The sequence below is a fragment of the Microtus oregoni genome, unplaced genomic scaffold (genome assembly GCF_018167655.1).
Source record: "Microtus oregoni isolate MIOR12 unplaced genomic scaffold, Mior012 000024F_ref0000369, whole genome shotgun sequence".
Taxonomy (NCBI): Eukaryota; Metazoa; Chordata; class Mammalia; order Rodentia; family Cricetidae; genus Microtus; species Microtus oregoni.
The window spans coordinates 17,087,585-17,100,672 of record NW_024543083.1 but is presented as its reverse complement, the minus strand read 5'-3'; the positions used below and the strand labels follow the sequence as shown (position 1 = coordinate 17,100,672).

Sequence of the window (13,088 nt, the reverse complement as noted above, 5' to 3'; positions counted from 1 at the left end):
ACTAGGAGACCAGCTATAGAAACTACTGTTCCCGGCATGCACAGCGCCGTGCAAAGGCCGATGGAGCTGTCCACCGGCAGCTTGCTTAAAGGGGCCGCGACTACTTTTCAGCAGCACGTCAGAAGAGCCTGAAGTAAAAAGAGGGCGGCGCCGTCCTCCGTGTCCTGGACCCACGCCGACGAAAGGGATGTGGGCAGGCCCACGTCTGTCCTGCTGGCTGCGCCAGGAAGCTCCCGACCGGAGACAGTGATGCTGAGGTCTCAGGTCCAGGGAGCGGCCTCCTCCTTTGGGGTGAGCTCTGCGATTGCGGGACTCCTGTCCTGAGACTGGTTACACCGGGGTCCCTTTCCGGGGAACTCAATCCTGGGGACTCCTACCCGGGGATCCTTCACGGTTTGTCTCTTCCCAAGGGGGAGTGTTCCCTCGGGGGGCTGCCTTTGTTTCCTTTCCTGTGGGGGGCTCCTTCCCGGGAAGTTACCTTTCCAGTGATTTCTTTTCTGGGGGTGGGGAGGGGCTCCTCTTCTCAAGACTTCGTCTAGACTCCAGGATTCAGCTCCCCGAGGTACTGAGACAACCTCTTTTTAAAGGTATACCTGGAAACGGACCCCCCAAGATTGTCTTGAGGGAGGGTGCGGTGCAGGAAGTGCGGTGTCTCGCAACACTTGGAAGCTTATACAGCCTGAGAGGTGTAGTCAACAAGCAACCAAGGTTTACACATTACTCAAGGAGTCCTAGTTCTTAGTTTGCGTGTAGGGTGTGTGTGTGTGTGTGTGTGTGTGTGTGTGTAACCAATCAAGTCTGTTGAAAGTGACTTGGAAGGTCTCTCTAGCACAGTAGGTTTAACCTCTGGCTCCAGCCTTTTGCCAACTCTTAAAAGGAGGGTAGGACCGCATATACCCTAGCGCCTTCGTTTTCAGCATCTAGCTCGGCTATGTGGGGCACAGAGTAGATTTGCTTACACAGAGAAATATTTGCTGCCCACGAAAGGGCCTCGTTCTTCACAGTCTCTGTCTCCTCCTTGGCTTCCCTAACAAGAGAAAGAACAGACACAGGCAGCTGACTAGCGAGTAGGTTCCGTCTCCTTTCTTTGTGGACTTGAGTTGGAACGTCCTGAACAAAGTAGCTATTTGAACCTTTTGTACACCACCAAGAAGCTATGGTTCATGACATCTTATTCCTCTTCCATATTATGTTTTGTTCTTTTTCCAAAGTAGTTTCAAGGATTGGTCTATTAGTGAAATGCTTCTCTCCCCTGCCTAATAATTTCACACAGTACTTTTTTCACTTTTAAAACTTTTTTTTAATTTATTTACTTAACTTTATTATGTTTGTTGGTGTGAAGGTGTCAGATCTCATGGAACTGCATTTTCAGACAGTTGTGAGCTGCCATGTGGGTGCTGGGAATCGAACCCGGGTCCTCTGGAAGAGCAGTCAGTGCTCTTAACCGCTGAGCCATCTCTCCAGCCCCCACTTTTAAAAATTTCTTTTAAAAGGAAGACAAACTATCTTTTTCATTATATATGCCAATCCCAGTTCCCACTCCCTCCCCTCCTCCCATTCCCTCCACCTGCCCTTCCCCCATCCACTCCTCAGAGAGGGTAAGGCATGGTGCTTTGGGGACGGTCCAGTGCCCTCCCTACTGTATCTAGGCTGAGGAAGGTATCCATCCAAAGAGAATAGGTTCCCAAAAAGCGAGTACATGCAGTAGGGATAAATCCTGGTGTCACTGCCAGGGCCCCACTGTCTGCTCCAGCCATGCAACTGTCACCACATTCAGAGGGACTAGTTTGGACCTATGCTGAGTCCTTCCCTGTCCGGCTGGAGTTGGTGAGCTCCCATTAGCTCAGGTAGACTGTCTCAGTCGGTGTTCTCATCATGGTCTTGACCTCTTTGCCCATACTCTCACTCCTCCCACTCTACAACTGAACTTTGAGAGCTCAGTCCAGTGCTCCGATGCAGGTCTCTGCCTCTGTTTCCATCAGTTGCTGGATGTAGGTTCTATGGTGACATTTAAGATATTCATCAGTCTGACTACAGGACAAGGCCAGTTCGGGCCCCCTCTTCTCTATTGCTTAGGGTCTTAGCTGGGGTCATCCTTGTGGATTCCTGGGAATTTCTCTAGTGCCAGGTTTCTTGCTAGCTCTACAATGGCCCCCTCAATCAAAATATCTCTTTCCTCGCTCTCCTCTCTGTCCTTCCTCCATCTGACTATCCCGTTCCCCCAAGTTCTTCTCCCCACTCTTTTTCTCCCCTCATCTTCCCTTTCCAGCCTCCCTATTCCCCCAACCCCATGCTCCCAATTTTGTCAGGTGATCTTGTCTATTTCGACTTTCCAGGTAAATCTATGTTTATTTTTCTTAGGGTTCACCTTGTTACATAGCTTCTCTAGAATCAGGAACTAGGCTCACTTCATTGAACTATAGGCTTCTTTGTTTACAGCCAGTGTCCACTTAGGAGTGAGTTCATACCATATTCCTCTTTTTGGGTCTGTGCTACCTCACTCAAGATGTTGTTTTCTAGTTCCATCCATTAGCGTGCAGATTTCAAGACGTCATTGTTTTTACCAATGAGTAGTACTCTAATGCTCACATAATGCTTTAAAACTCTCCTCAGGGCTCATGAGAATTATCCTGTCATTTACTTCCTCTTTTTTGTTTTCTAATTATTGTAGTCCTTAGGTATGAATTCGTAGACTTTGTCTTTGCCAACTATCTGTTGTGTGTATATGGGGTATAAGTGCCCCTTTCAAGTGTCCTTTAGAATTTAAAGTAAATTTTGCTGTTGGTAGAGTACACTTTTAATCCCAGCACTTGGGAGGCAGAGACAGCTCTGTGAGCTTGAGGTCAGCCAGGGCTACATAGTGAGATTGTCTCAAAAAATAAGTAAACAGATAAATAATAAACATAGCTGAGCACATGTCCTTGTGGCACGATTGAGCATTCCTTTGAATATATACCCCAAAGTGGTATTACTGGGTCTTGAGGAAGGTTGTTTCCTAGTATTCTGAGAAATCGCCACACTGACATCCAAAGGGGTTGCACCAGCTTGCATTCCCATCAGCAATGCAGGTGTGTTCTCTTTTCCCCACAACTTCTCCAGCATAAGTTGTCATCAGTGTTTTTTATCTTGGCCATTTTTACAGGTGTAAGATGGAATTTCAGAGTTGTTTTGATTTGCATTTCTCTGATGACTAACGATGTTGAACATTTCCTTAAGTGTCTTTCAGCCATTTTCGATTCTGTTGAGAGTTCTCTGTTTAGGTCTGTACTCCATTTTTTATTGGATTATGTGATCTTTTGGTGTCCAATTTCTTGAGTTCTTTGTATATTTTGGAGATCAGGCCTCTGTCTGATGTGGGGTTAGTGAAGATCTTTTCCCGTTCTGTAGGCTGTCATTTTGTCTTGTTGACCGTGTTGTTTGCTTTACAGAAGGTTTTCAGTTTCAGGAGGTCCCATTTATTAATTTCCAACTCAGTTTTAAGACTACTAAGAAAAACTAGGTGAAGTAGATCCTTCACTTGTTCTCTCTAGGAGCAGCATTTTGCCCTCTGGGCTGTATACTAGCAGGAAGTTGTCAGCAGTCACATTTGGGATGTTGTTCAGTTGCCTGCTGTGGAAAGTGGCTCAGCTGTGCGAGCCCCAGGTGAGTAAGTGTGTGTAAGCATCTTTGCCCTCGTCTGTTCAGGCCTGTCTAGCTCTTGGGAGTCCCTCCTACTCCTTTTAGCAGCCATCGCCACCACCTCCTGCTCCTAACGCTAAGGACCACTCATCCACGCGGCCTTCCTGCCATGCTGTTGTTTTGAGAACACTAGGTGGACTTTACAGTGTTTTGCTTTTGGGGGATCTCTCCACCCAGTGTTGTGATCTGTCCAAGCTGTTTTATGTGGCTGTTCAGTATTGCAGAAAACCAGAGAGTCTTTCCATTTTATTATTGTCATTATTGCTTTTGGGGGAAAATGTGTTCTTCTTATGTAACCCCGGCTGTCCTCAGACTTTCTATGTAGTTCACAGTGACCTTGAGCTCCTGGCTTTTCTGCCTTAGTTCAGCTTCCTGAGTATTGGGATTGCAAGTGTACACCATCCCACCTGCCATCAAAATGTCTTTTTAACCAATTAAAAATAGCAGCATACTAAAAATGTTTACTAATTTACTAAATTTTAAAAAAATACTATATAAAATATATAGGGTCTTGTAGGCAGATTTGAAGGTAAAATAAAATGAACTTAGGAAAAAGGTGCCATATTTTATGGGTGTCTAGATAATTTCAATCATGTTTATGTTATAAGTATCTTTTATGAAAAATATTCCTGTTTGCACAACTGAATCCTCAAAAAGTTGTTATAAAAAGTAACTCTCAGCCGGGCGATGGTGGCGCACGCCTTTAGTCCCAGCACTCGGGAGGCAGAGGCAGGCGGATCTCTGTGAGTTCGAGACCAGCCTGGTCTACAGAGCTAGTTCCAGGACAGGCTCCAAAGCCACAGAGAAACCCTGTCTTGAAAAACCAAAAAAAAAAAAAAAAAAAAAAAAAAAAAAAGTAACTCTCTCCTGTATGAACTGGAGGATGACTGATTTTAGGGACCTGGTTGGGGAAGGAAGCAGAAATGAGTGCAATACGCCCTTCTCACACACACTGCCTTCTGAGGCGTGAGATCTATAAAATAGTCACATTTGGAGATCTTGATGTGTGGGGGACGATGAGTGACGGGAAGCGAAAATGAAGGATCCCAAGTTCCTGCCCTAGGTCTGGAGAAGCCCCGATGTGCCCTTGTAAAGCGGGACTACGCCCCTTAGGAGCAGGAGGAGGGCAGCAGGAAGCATAGAGGTTACAGATCCGGTTTATTGCCATGTAGGAGGAAATAGTCAGTTTGCTTGTGAGTTGGTCACCCGGGTGGGTAAAGCTGTGTTGATACTGGCACAGAGTAAAGCTATCGAAGCAGTGAGTTCTTTCTCCATACGTGGCTAGCCAGCCTGAGCAGCCAGACTTCTCAAGCCCTGCTGAGACCTGACAGTTGGCTTTCAGTCACAACGTGGTCTTTTCTTGGTGATTTCGATTAGCTAAAATCATCTGAGAGAAGGAAGCCTCAATTAAGATAATATTTTTCTGTCCTTGTGATCAGGGTCCATGTCCAGCTGGTTCCATGGGTGATTCTTAGAGCTTAACTCACCGGATCTATCTAATCTTTGTTTCTGATTTGGTCTGTTTTTCAGCCTCCAAGGTCATTCCTTCTCAGGGACCATTACTGAGCACTGCAGCCACCAGCTTCTAAGACACTGCTGTCACCTGCCTCGTCTTCTTGTCGTCTCAGCTGCACCTGGCACCAAGACCTCCCCACGCCCCAAAACGAGACATCAGAAACCAGGTTCTCTGTTCTTTTTGCAAACACTGATATGTGGTGTTAGTCTCCCTTCAGGGGAAAGGAGGATAAGCCTGAGTCTCAGTGGTGGAAAAGGTTTGAGCCTTTGGTCAAATCCTAGAGTTCCAGGAGCGTCAGACTCTGGAATGTCTACTTCATTAACTACGGCTGACCTGGGAAAACTGACAATACTCCCCAAGGCTCCAGGAAGCAAACAGAGTGGCTAAGCGTGCCACTCAGCACCTCCAAAGACAGTGGCTTCCCATGTGATGGGAAAGTTGATTTTTTTCTTCTGCTTTTTTTTCTGAGACAGGGTTTCTCTCTGTAGTCCTGGCTGTCTTGGAACTCACTCTGTAGACCAGACTGGCCTCAAATTCACGAAACTCCGCCTGCCTCCGCCTCCTGAGTTCCGGGATCAAAGGCGTGCGGCACCACCGCCCAGCAACACGTGGTTCCTCTTGAGTGGACAGGTTCTGTTCTATCACACGTGTCAGTTTATGAAGCTGTATGATTTACTTACTGCACTAGTTGTTGGCTTGTTTCGAGACAAGACATTCTGTGGTGTAGACTGGCTTTGAGCTCCCAGCCGAATCTTCTTTTTCCCTCTCCTACATGCTGGGATTACAGGCGTGTGACATGACTGCCTAGCAGGGCTGTGTTTTCAGCTTTTAAAGTCGTCTCTAAAGTCGAGGAAGCTCCTTCACTCGCCACTTATGGTGCTTTAACATTCAGTGTTTGGTTGTAGTCTGAATACAATAGTTCAGAGGTTGATGTAATGTCTTATCTGTTTCTTCAGCTGAGAATGTGCGTGTAAGATGCAAGCTGGATGTAGCAGAAGGCCCTGCACCCCGACCCTCGTCCTTGGACCATGAAGGTCCTGGATGAGAGCCTCTTCTGGATGCTGCTTCCGTTCTTTCACCTGATAGCCAGCGCTGCCGAGCACGAGGAGGTCGCGAAGCATGCCATCAAGTTACACCGCGGGAAGGGGGCCACCGCCACCCAGAGGAAGCAGTGGGTCCTGGACAGCTGCCGGAGGCTCACCGGGCTCCTGCGGCAGAAGAATGTTGTGCTAAACAAACTGAAGAGTGCCATCCGAGCGGTGGAGAAGGACGCCACACTCTCGGGGGAGGAGAAGCTCTTCCAGGTGCACACTTTTGAGATCTTCCAGAAAGAACTGAATGAGAGTGAGAACTCTGTCTTCCAGGCCATCTATGGATTGCAGAGAGCCCTGCAGGGGGATTACAGAGATGTGGTCAACATGAAGGAGAGCAGCAAGCAACGGCTGGAGGCTTTGAGGGAGGCTGCCATTAAGGTCAGCTTCCAATCTGGGGGGAACCTGCTCTGTCTAGGGATCTGGCAGGGATGGGAGATTGGGGTGGAGTGACACACAAAATTAGGAGGGCTAGCTGGAGGGAACCTTTCTCACAGCCCTGTTTGTGCCATCATTGCTTCCAGAAGGCACCTACCCATGTCATGTAAATCTTAGTGCTCAGCTCAGACTGACTGGGATCGGACTGTATGCTACCTGTAAACTCAGAAAGTAGCCCCGTGCTTGGCACTACGATGCTTGCGGCGTTGCTGTGCTCAGCACATGGTTTGCTGTTAGCAGCGGACCTCCATGGGTGGTGAGCAAGCCTGCTTAGGATGCTTCTTTGCTGTTTCCTTGTTGCTTGCCCTGCATGGTTTTTTTGCTATAAACTCAGTGTATATATATGAGCAGGTAAGAATGTTTGACTCCCTCTGCTGGTCAGAGTTAGAGTTGCACCTGTACAGATGGCCCCTTGTAGGTCTAATCCAGATCAGAGCCCTTAGTGGACGTGAGGAAGTCATAGCCTGGTGTAAACCCTCACCAGATCTTCAATTCTTACAAATCGTTAGGAAGAGACAGAGTATGTGGAACTCCTTGCTGCAGAAAAACACCAAGTGGAAGCCCTTAAAAACATGCAACATCAAAACAAGAGTCTGTCCATGCTCGACGAGATTCTTGAAGACGTGAGGAAAGCTGCGGACCGTTTGGAGGAGGAGATAGAGGAGCATGCCTTCGACGACAATAAATCAGTAAGCAGCACTCCAGGTGACTTCTCCGCCTGCTAAGCCATTATGATCTCATGGGCCCTGGCGTGCTCAAGATGCTCACATGTGCATCTTAGGGAAGCTGAGGATGAGAGGGTACACTAAAACACCTCTGTGCCACATCAGAATTCATGTGGCACGTCCTCAGAAGTGAGCTAGCTGGCCTGCTTTCTCTTGTAACAATTGCAATCACTCCCATATGAATGACTTATCTCAGGCCCCAGCTTGGGTCGGGGCTCTAGACTCGGGATTTGGGGTGGTTGAGTTTTTCGTGCTTATCTACTGGGGCATCTGTTAGATTCTGCAAAAGACAGGATTATAGCAGAAATAGGATTTAGGCTTCTCATTTGTCCGATGTTGAGATCATAAGGGAAAATTCATACTGATGCCAAGAATTGTGGGTCTTGGGGAACCTATAAACGGTTATGGGCTGAAAACAAATCAGAGTAAATGCCGGTGTGTGGGGAGAATAGAAAACAGGGAGGGAAAGGGGCGCTTAGTTCATTCTGGTTTCGGAGAAGAGCTCTAAGGTTTTTCTAGAGCTGCAAATATTTGGAAGAATATACCATAAATCAAGGAATGTGGATGTTTGGAAGTAGCATAAGTCCTAATATTTTTACCTCTAAATTCTTTAGTTGAAAAATTCCCTAATTCTGGCTAATGGATGTTATTGGGTTTGTTTGTTTGGTTTGTTGGAAGTATGGCGTATTGAAGCCAGGGATGTGCACATTGCTAGAAAAGTACCGTACCCCTGGATTACACACCCAGCGCCGTGCCCCTGGATCACACACCCAGCGCCATACGCCGGGATCACACACCCAGCGCCATACCCCGGGATCACACACCCAGTGCCATACCCCTGGATCACACACCCAGTGCCATACCCCTGGATCACACACCCAGCGCCATACCCCGGGATCACACACCCAGCTCCGTACCCCTGGATCACACACCCAGCTCCGTACCCCTGGATCACACACCCAGCTCCCTACCCCTGGATCACACACCCAGTGCCGTGCCCCTGGATCACACACCCAGTGCTATACCCCGGGATCACACACCCAGCGCTATACCCCGGGATCACACACCCAGCGCCGTGCCCCTGGATCCCACACCCAGCACCGTGCCCCTGGATCCCACACCCAGCGCCGTGCCCCTGGATTACACGTCTGGCCTTCTCACTTTTATTTATTGTGAGATGGAATCTTGCCAACTTGCCTATGCCCCCCCCCCCCGAATTCACTCAGTAGTCCAGGTAGTTCTTGAACTTTAAATCCTGTGCCTCCCTGTACAAGATGGGATTACAGATCCTGGCTCCAGACTTAGCATCACTGATTTCTTTGTCACAGGACACTAAAACATTTCGGTTACTCTTTCAGTCTTGTATTCTTTAAATGCTGATGTGAAAGCCCTTAATTCTAATTATATAATATTGGTTATGCTTCCAGGTCAAGGGAGTCAACTTTGAGGCGGTTCTGAGAGTGGAGGAAGAGGAGGCCAGTTCCAAGCAGAATATCACAAAGCGGGAAGTGGAGGATGGCCTGGGCCTCAGCATGCTTATCGATTCCCAGAACAACCAGTATATTCTGACCAAGCCCCGGGATTCCACTATCCCGCGTGCGGACCACCACTTCATAAAGGCAAGCCGTAGCCATCAGCCTGGGGCTGGCCAGTGAGGTTGAGCCATCTCCTGCCTCAACCTTCTTGCTGTCAAAGGCTCCTCCTGATCACTCCCCTGTTCTCTGAGAAGCCTTCCTGTCTTCTTTTCTTTTGTTGAGGTGGGCTGTCACTATGAAGCCTGGGCTGGCCTGGAGCAGTTTGGTCTGAGTTCTCACCAGGCCTCCTGCCTTAGCCTCCCAAGTGCTAGGATTACAGGCAGACAGCACCACATTTGAGTTTTAAGCAGCCTGTCTTGATGGGCAGACAAGACAGGATGCCCAGGGGCTCTGCCCAGCTCACAGCAGGTGTTGCTGTCCGTGGCTATGACTGAACTGTCCTAGAGCTGATTCCCCAGCTGACACCATCAGTTCCCTCCATGGAGGTTGGGGGCCCTCTGAAAAGTTCTCTTCCCCTCCTCTTGTGATGAATAAATAATTTCTATGAAATATTGGAGGCTGGATAAATACCCCGCCCCAAGTCTCACTCACCTGGGGGCCCCAGCACCATGCTGGATCTTACTGTATCACTTACCGAGTAGTGAGAAATCCAAGGTATCATGAATTAACATGTGAGCTCTTAGGGCCCTGAGGCCAGAACACTCAATGGGATTCAAGTGTTCCTGGATCCTAGAATGTTTTTAGAGAGCTTGAACAAACAGACCAACCCATTCAGAGTTGAAGCTCGTCTCTTAGAGCACAGTTTAGGGTTCTCAGCGTGTGTGAGACATCAGGAGTGAGAGCTCATCCTCTCACTTTCCTCACTCGGTTTGTATTCTCGCGGGCTGAGATGAAATCAACGCTCTCCGTCCCGTTCCCCCTCGCGGCCAACCAGTCTGTGTTTATTATTGTTTTCTTTCTGTGTTAGGACATTGTGACCATAGGAATGCTGTCCTTACCTTGTGGCTGGCTGTGTACAACAATAGGCTTGCCTACCATGTTTGGGTATATAATCTGTGGTGTGCTTCTGGGGCCTTCAGGACTAAACAGTATTAAGGTAAGAATAATTCTCACTGTTTTAGTGTCTAATAAGGTGCATGAAACAGATCTGAGCCCAGTCAGTGAAGATACCACTCTAAGATGTCTTCGATGCTTACTTTAATCCACGGGAAGACTGCATTTCTTGGGGCAAGAGGACTTTATGATGGGCTGTCTGTCTCTTTAAATTATGCTAACATTAAAAATTGCCTTTCTGGTGATATGATGGCCGGAGTTGTCCAGACTAACATTCAGACAATAAATCAACTGGAAATGTTGATCTCAGTGTAATTTTATGCAGTTCCTGTGGTTTGGGGAGATGGCCGAAGTCCCAGTCTCAAGAGTCAGTAGACCTGAAGCCATCTCAGGAGCAGGGTGATTGATCCCTGTCATAAGGAAATAAACACACTTCCAGCAGGAAAGAAAGGGTTCCTGGTCATTTTTGAGTACATCACTTAAGTATACTTGGTGGTGGTGGAGTGACAGTGGGAAGAGGCTGCTCAGAGTGGGTGCTGTTAGTTTATTGTGAGGGAACAGTCCAGGAGAGCACAGGACCAGCCTCAGAACCCTCCTCATTTCACTAAGACACCCTGAGAGAGTGGAAGGATGCAGTGCGCAGGGCTCTCTGGTGCACTCTAGTCCACAGTTCTTGGGAAGGACACAGTGCGCAGGGGCCCCGTGGGGCACTCTAGTCCACAGTTCTCAGGAAGGACGCAGTGCGCAGGGGCTCCGTGGTGCACTCTAGTCCACAGTTCTCAGGAAGGACGCAGGGGCCCCGTGAGGCGCTCTAGTCCACAGTTCTCAGGAAGGATGCAGGAGCCCCGTGGGGCGCTCAAGTCCACAGTTCTCAGGAAGAACGCAGTGCACAGGGGCCCCATAGGGCCCTCTAGCCCACGGTTCTCAGGAAGGACTCAGTGCAGTGCGCAGGGCCCTGTGGGGCGCTCTAGTCCACAGTTGTTGAACTGGGTCGGAAGAGCTCAGTGACTTCAGGCTGAAGACTGATCTGAACAGTAAATGATCTTTGGCCAGGAAAAGGGCTGTCTGCCTAGCTGCTCAGACTCTGAGCCTGCTGCCTTCTAGGAAAAAATAGCCTGATGTGGTGGAGGTAGCCCTCCGTCCCGGGAGGGTCTCAAAGGCTTCGCAGCATAGTGAACTGTGCTCCAGGTTCATATTCTGCCCAAATGTTTCCACCGACTTAGAACAGTATAGTAAGATTAAGGAGAAAATCCCTCTGCTGCATCCCTTTCCCATCTAGAGTGTCGAGGGTAAAAGCAAGCACACAGGAGCAGAGATCTCACAAACTGCCAGGTCAGAGTAACTGGGCCACACAACACCTGTGTACTGTGTGTACTCAATTACCTGTACCACAAGAAGTGTTGTGATTCTGAGTAAAGATCCAAGAGCATGCTCGTTAAAAGTGGGGTATGGTCAGCAGGACCAGACCAGTAACGTTTCCCTCTAGGAGCTTGATACGCTTTCATTGTTGAGAAATGGAGGTTTAAGTGTATTCTTTTGGCATCGTAACGATGATCTGACTCAGAAAAGGGAAGGGAAATAAAAAGAAAATAGGAGTAAAGTAAGGAGGCATAAAAACAAGAAGATGTCAAGGAAATAACATCTGGCTGGACAGTAAGTGGACAGGTTCCCTACGGAAAGATAGACTTGATGGCATACAGACAAGAGCATGGTGAACGAGGTGCGGTAAACGTAGAGCAGTAAGAAAGGCTGAAGGCAAAAGGTGTAGATAAACACGGAGCAGGGGTGCTGCAAACTTGGTTCATGCTGGGTTCAGGACGGCATGGGGACTCAGGAACACTGTACCAACCACATGAACACCTTAAAAAATTAAAACCTAAATATATCATCCTGTTTCTTTTCGTTTAGTATGACAGTATTAAAAACAACTGACAAATGAGCCAAGAAAGAGAGACACCAGATTACATAACAGAATCTCTGGGATGTGGCCAAATAGGGGAATTCACTTCATGAGAAAACCTTCCCTACTTAGACAAGCTCATATCCAAACAAGTCAGGGTGAATTGGTCTTAAACTCTGCCTGTTGCTTGTCCGTGTGTGTGTGTGTGTGTGTGTGTGTGTGTGTGTGTTGAGAAAAGGAATAGCAAAGACAGAAGTGACCATGTATTTGAAAGTCAGTGAACCCCACAGCTGCTTCTCAATAGAAACTATAATGAAAATAAATATTTCTCTAGCAAATCTAGAAAGTGTGTGCGTGTATGCATGTGCGTGTGTGTGTATGTGCGCATGCATGTACAAGCACAGGCAGGAAGTCAAAAAGATCTCCGATATAAGGGAAATTCACATAATTCATTTTTTTTTTTAAAAAAATGGGTTTTTTGGTGGGGGTGGAGGGCCGGGGAATACCCTCCATAATCAGCGTGTGTTCTTTTGTTAATATGTGCTAAGTAAAGAAAGCACCCAATAATAAGCTTCCTTGTTCTCAGTCCATTGTACAGGTGGAGACACTGGGAGAATTCGGGGTCTTCTTCACCCTGTTTCTTGTCGGCTTGGAGTTTTCTCCGGAAAAGCTGAGGAAGGTAAGGACCCAACCCCTCTGCTATTGCCTGGGGGCAGCTAGGTTTACTCACTTTTTCTTTTTAACTCACATAGAGTCTGCTTGGCTATTAAGTGTCTGTTGTTTTTTTTTTTTTAACTAATTTCTTAAAAATAATAGTTAAGAATAAGTGAATTTTAATTTAGTTTGATACTTTTTTAAGATAATAAATTTGAAAATGTCAAAACTTAGTGAGTGGGATGAATTTCCACGTGGCTTTGTATGGGTCCCTCTAGGGAAATGTGAAACCGAGGGTGAAATATGATAGAGACTTAATACGCAGTGTATTTCTCTAGAAGAACGTTCCTACGATGAAAAATGAATTAGAGATTTTTACCTCAAAAACAAGGGAACTAACTTCTTTTTGTTGTTGTTGTTGTTTTGTTTTTTTCAAGACAAGGTTTCTGTGTATAACAGTCCTGGCTGTCCTGGAACTTACTCTGTAGTCCAGACTGG

At 47.4% G+C, this 13,088-nt stretch overlaps 1 protein-coding gene across 4 annotated transcripts in view; it reads left to right on the top strand.

Moving 5' to 3' along the window:
* The first annotated feature begins 9 nt into the window (after window positions 1-9).
* Tmco3 (transmembrane and coiled-coil domains 3) overlaps window positions 10-13,088 on the top strand; it is a 35,759-nt gene continuing 22,680 nt past the window's right edge. For 2 of the 4 annotated variants that reach the window (XM_041673616.1, XM_041673613.1), the window contains exons 1-7: window positions 10-291; window positions 5,209-5,360; window positions 6,151-6,666; window positions 7,233-7,412; window positions 8,876-9,067; window positions 9,951-10,079; window positions 12,523-12,615. In XM_041673616.1, coding sequence (XP_041529550.1) covers window positions 6,223-6,666; window positions 7,233-7,412; window positions 8,876-9,067; window positions 9,951-10,079; window positions 12,523-12,615 — 1,038 coding nt within the window. In that variant the 5' untranslated portion in view covers window positions 10-291; window positions 5,209-5,360; window positions 6,151-6,222. Of the gene's footprint in view, window positions 394-3,530; window positions 3,643-5,208; window positions 5,361-6,150; window positions 6,667-7,232; window positions 7,413-8,875; window positions 9,068-9,950; window positions 10,080-12,522; window positions 12,616-13,088 lie in introns of all 4 variants that reach the window. The other 2 variants (XM_041673614.1, XM_041673615.1) reach the window with 2 other exon arrangements.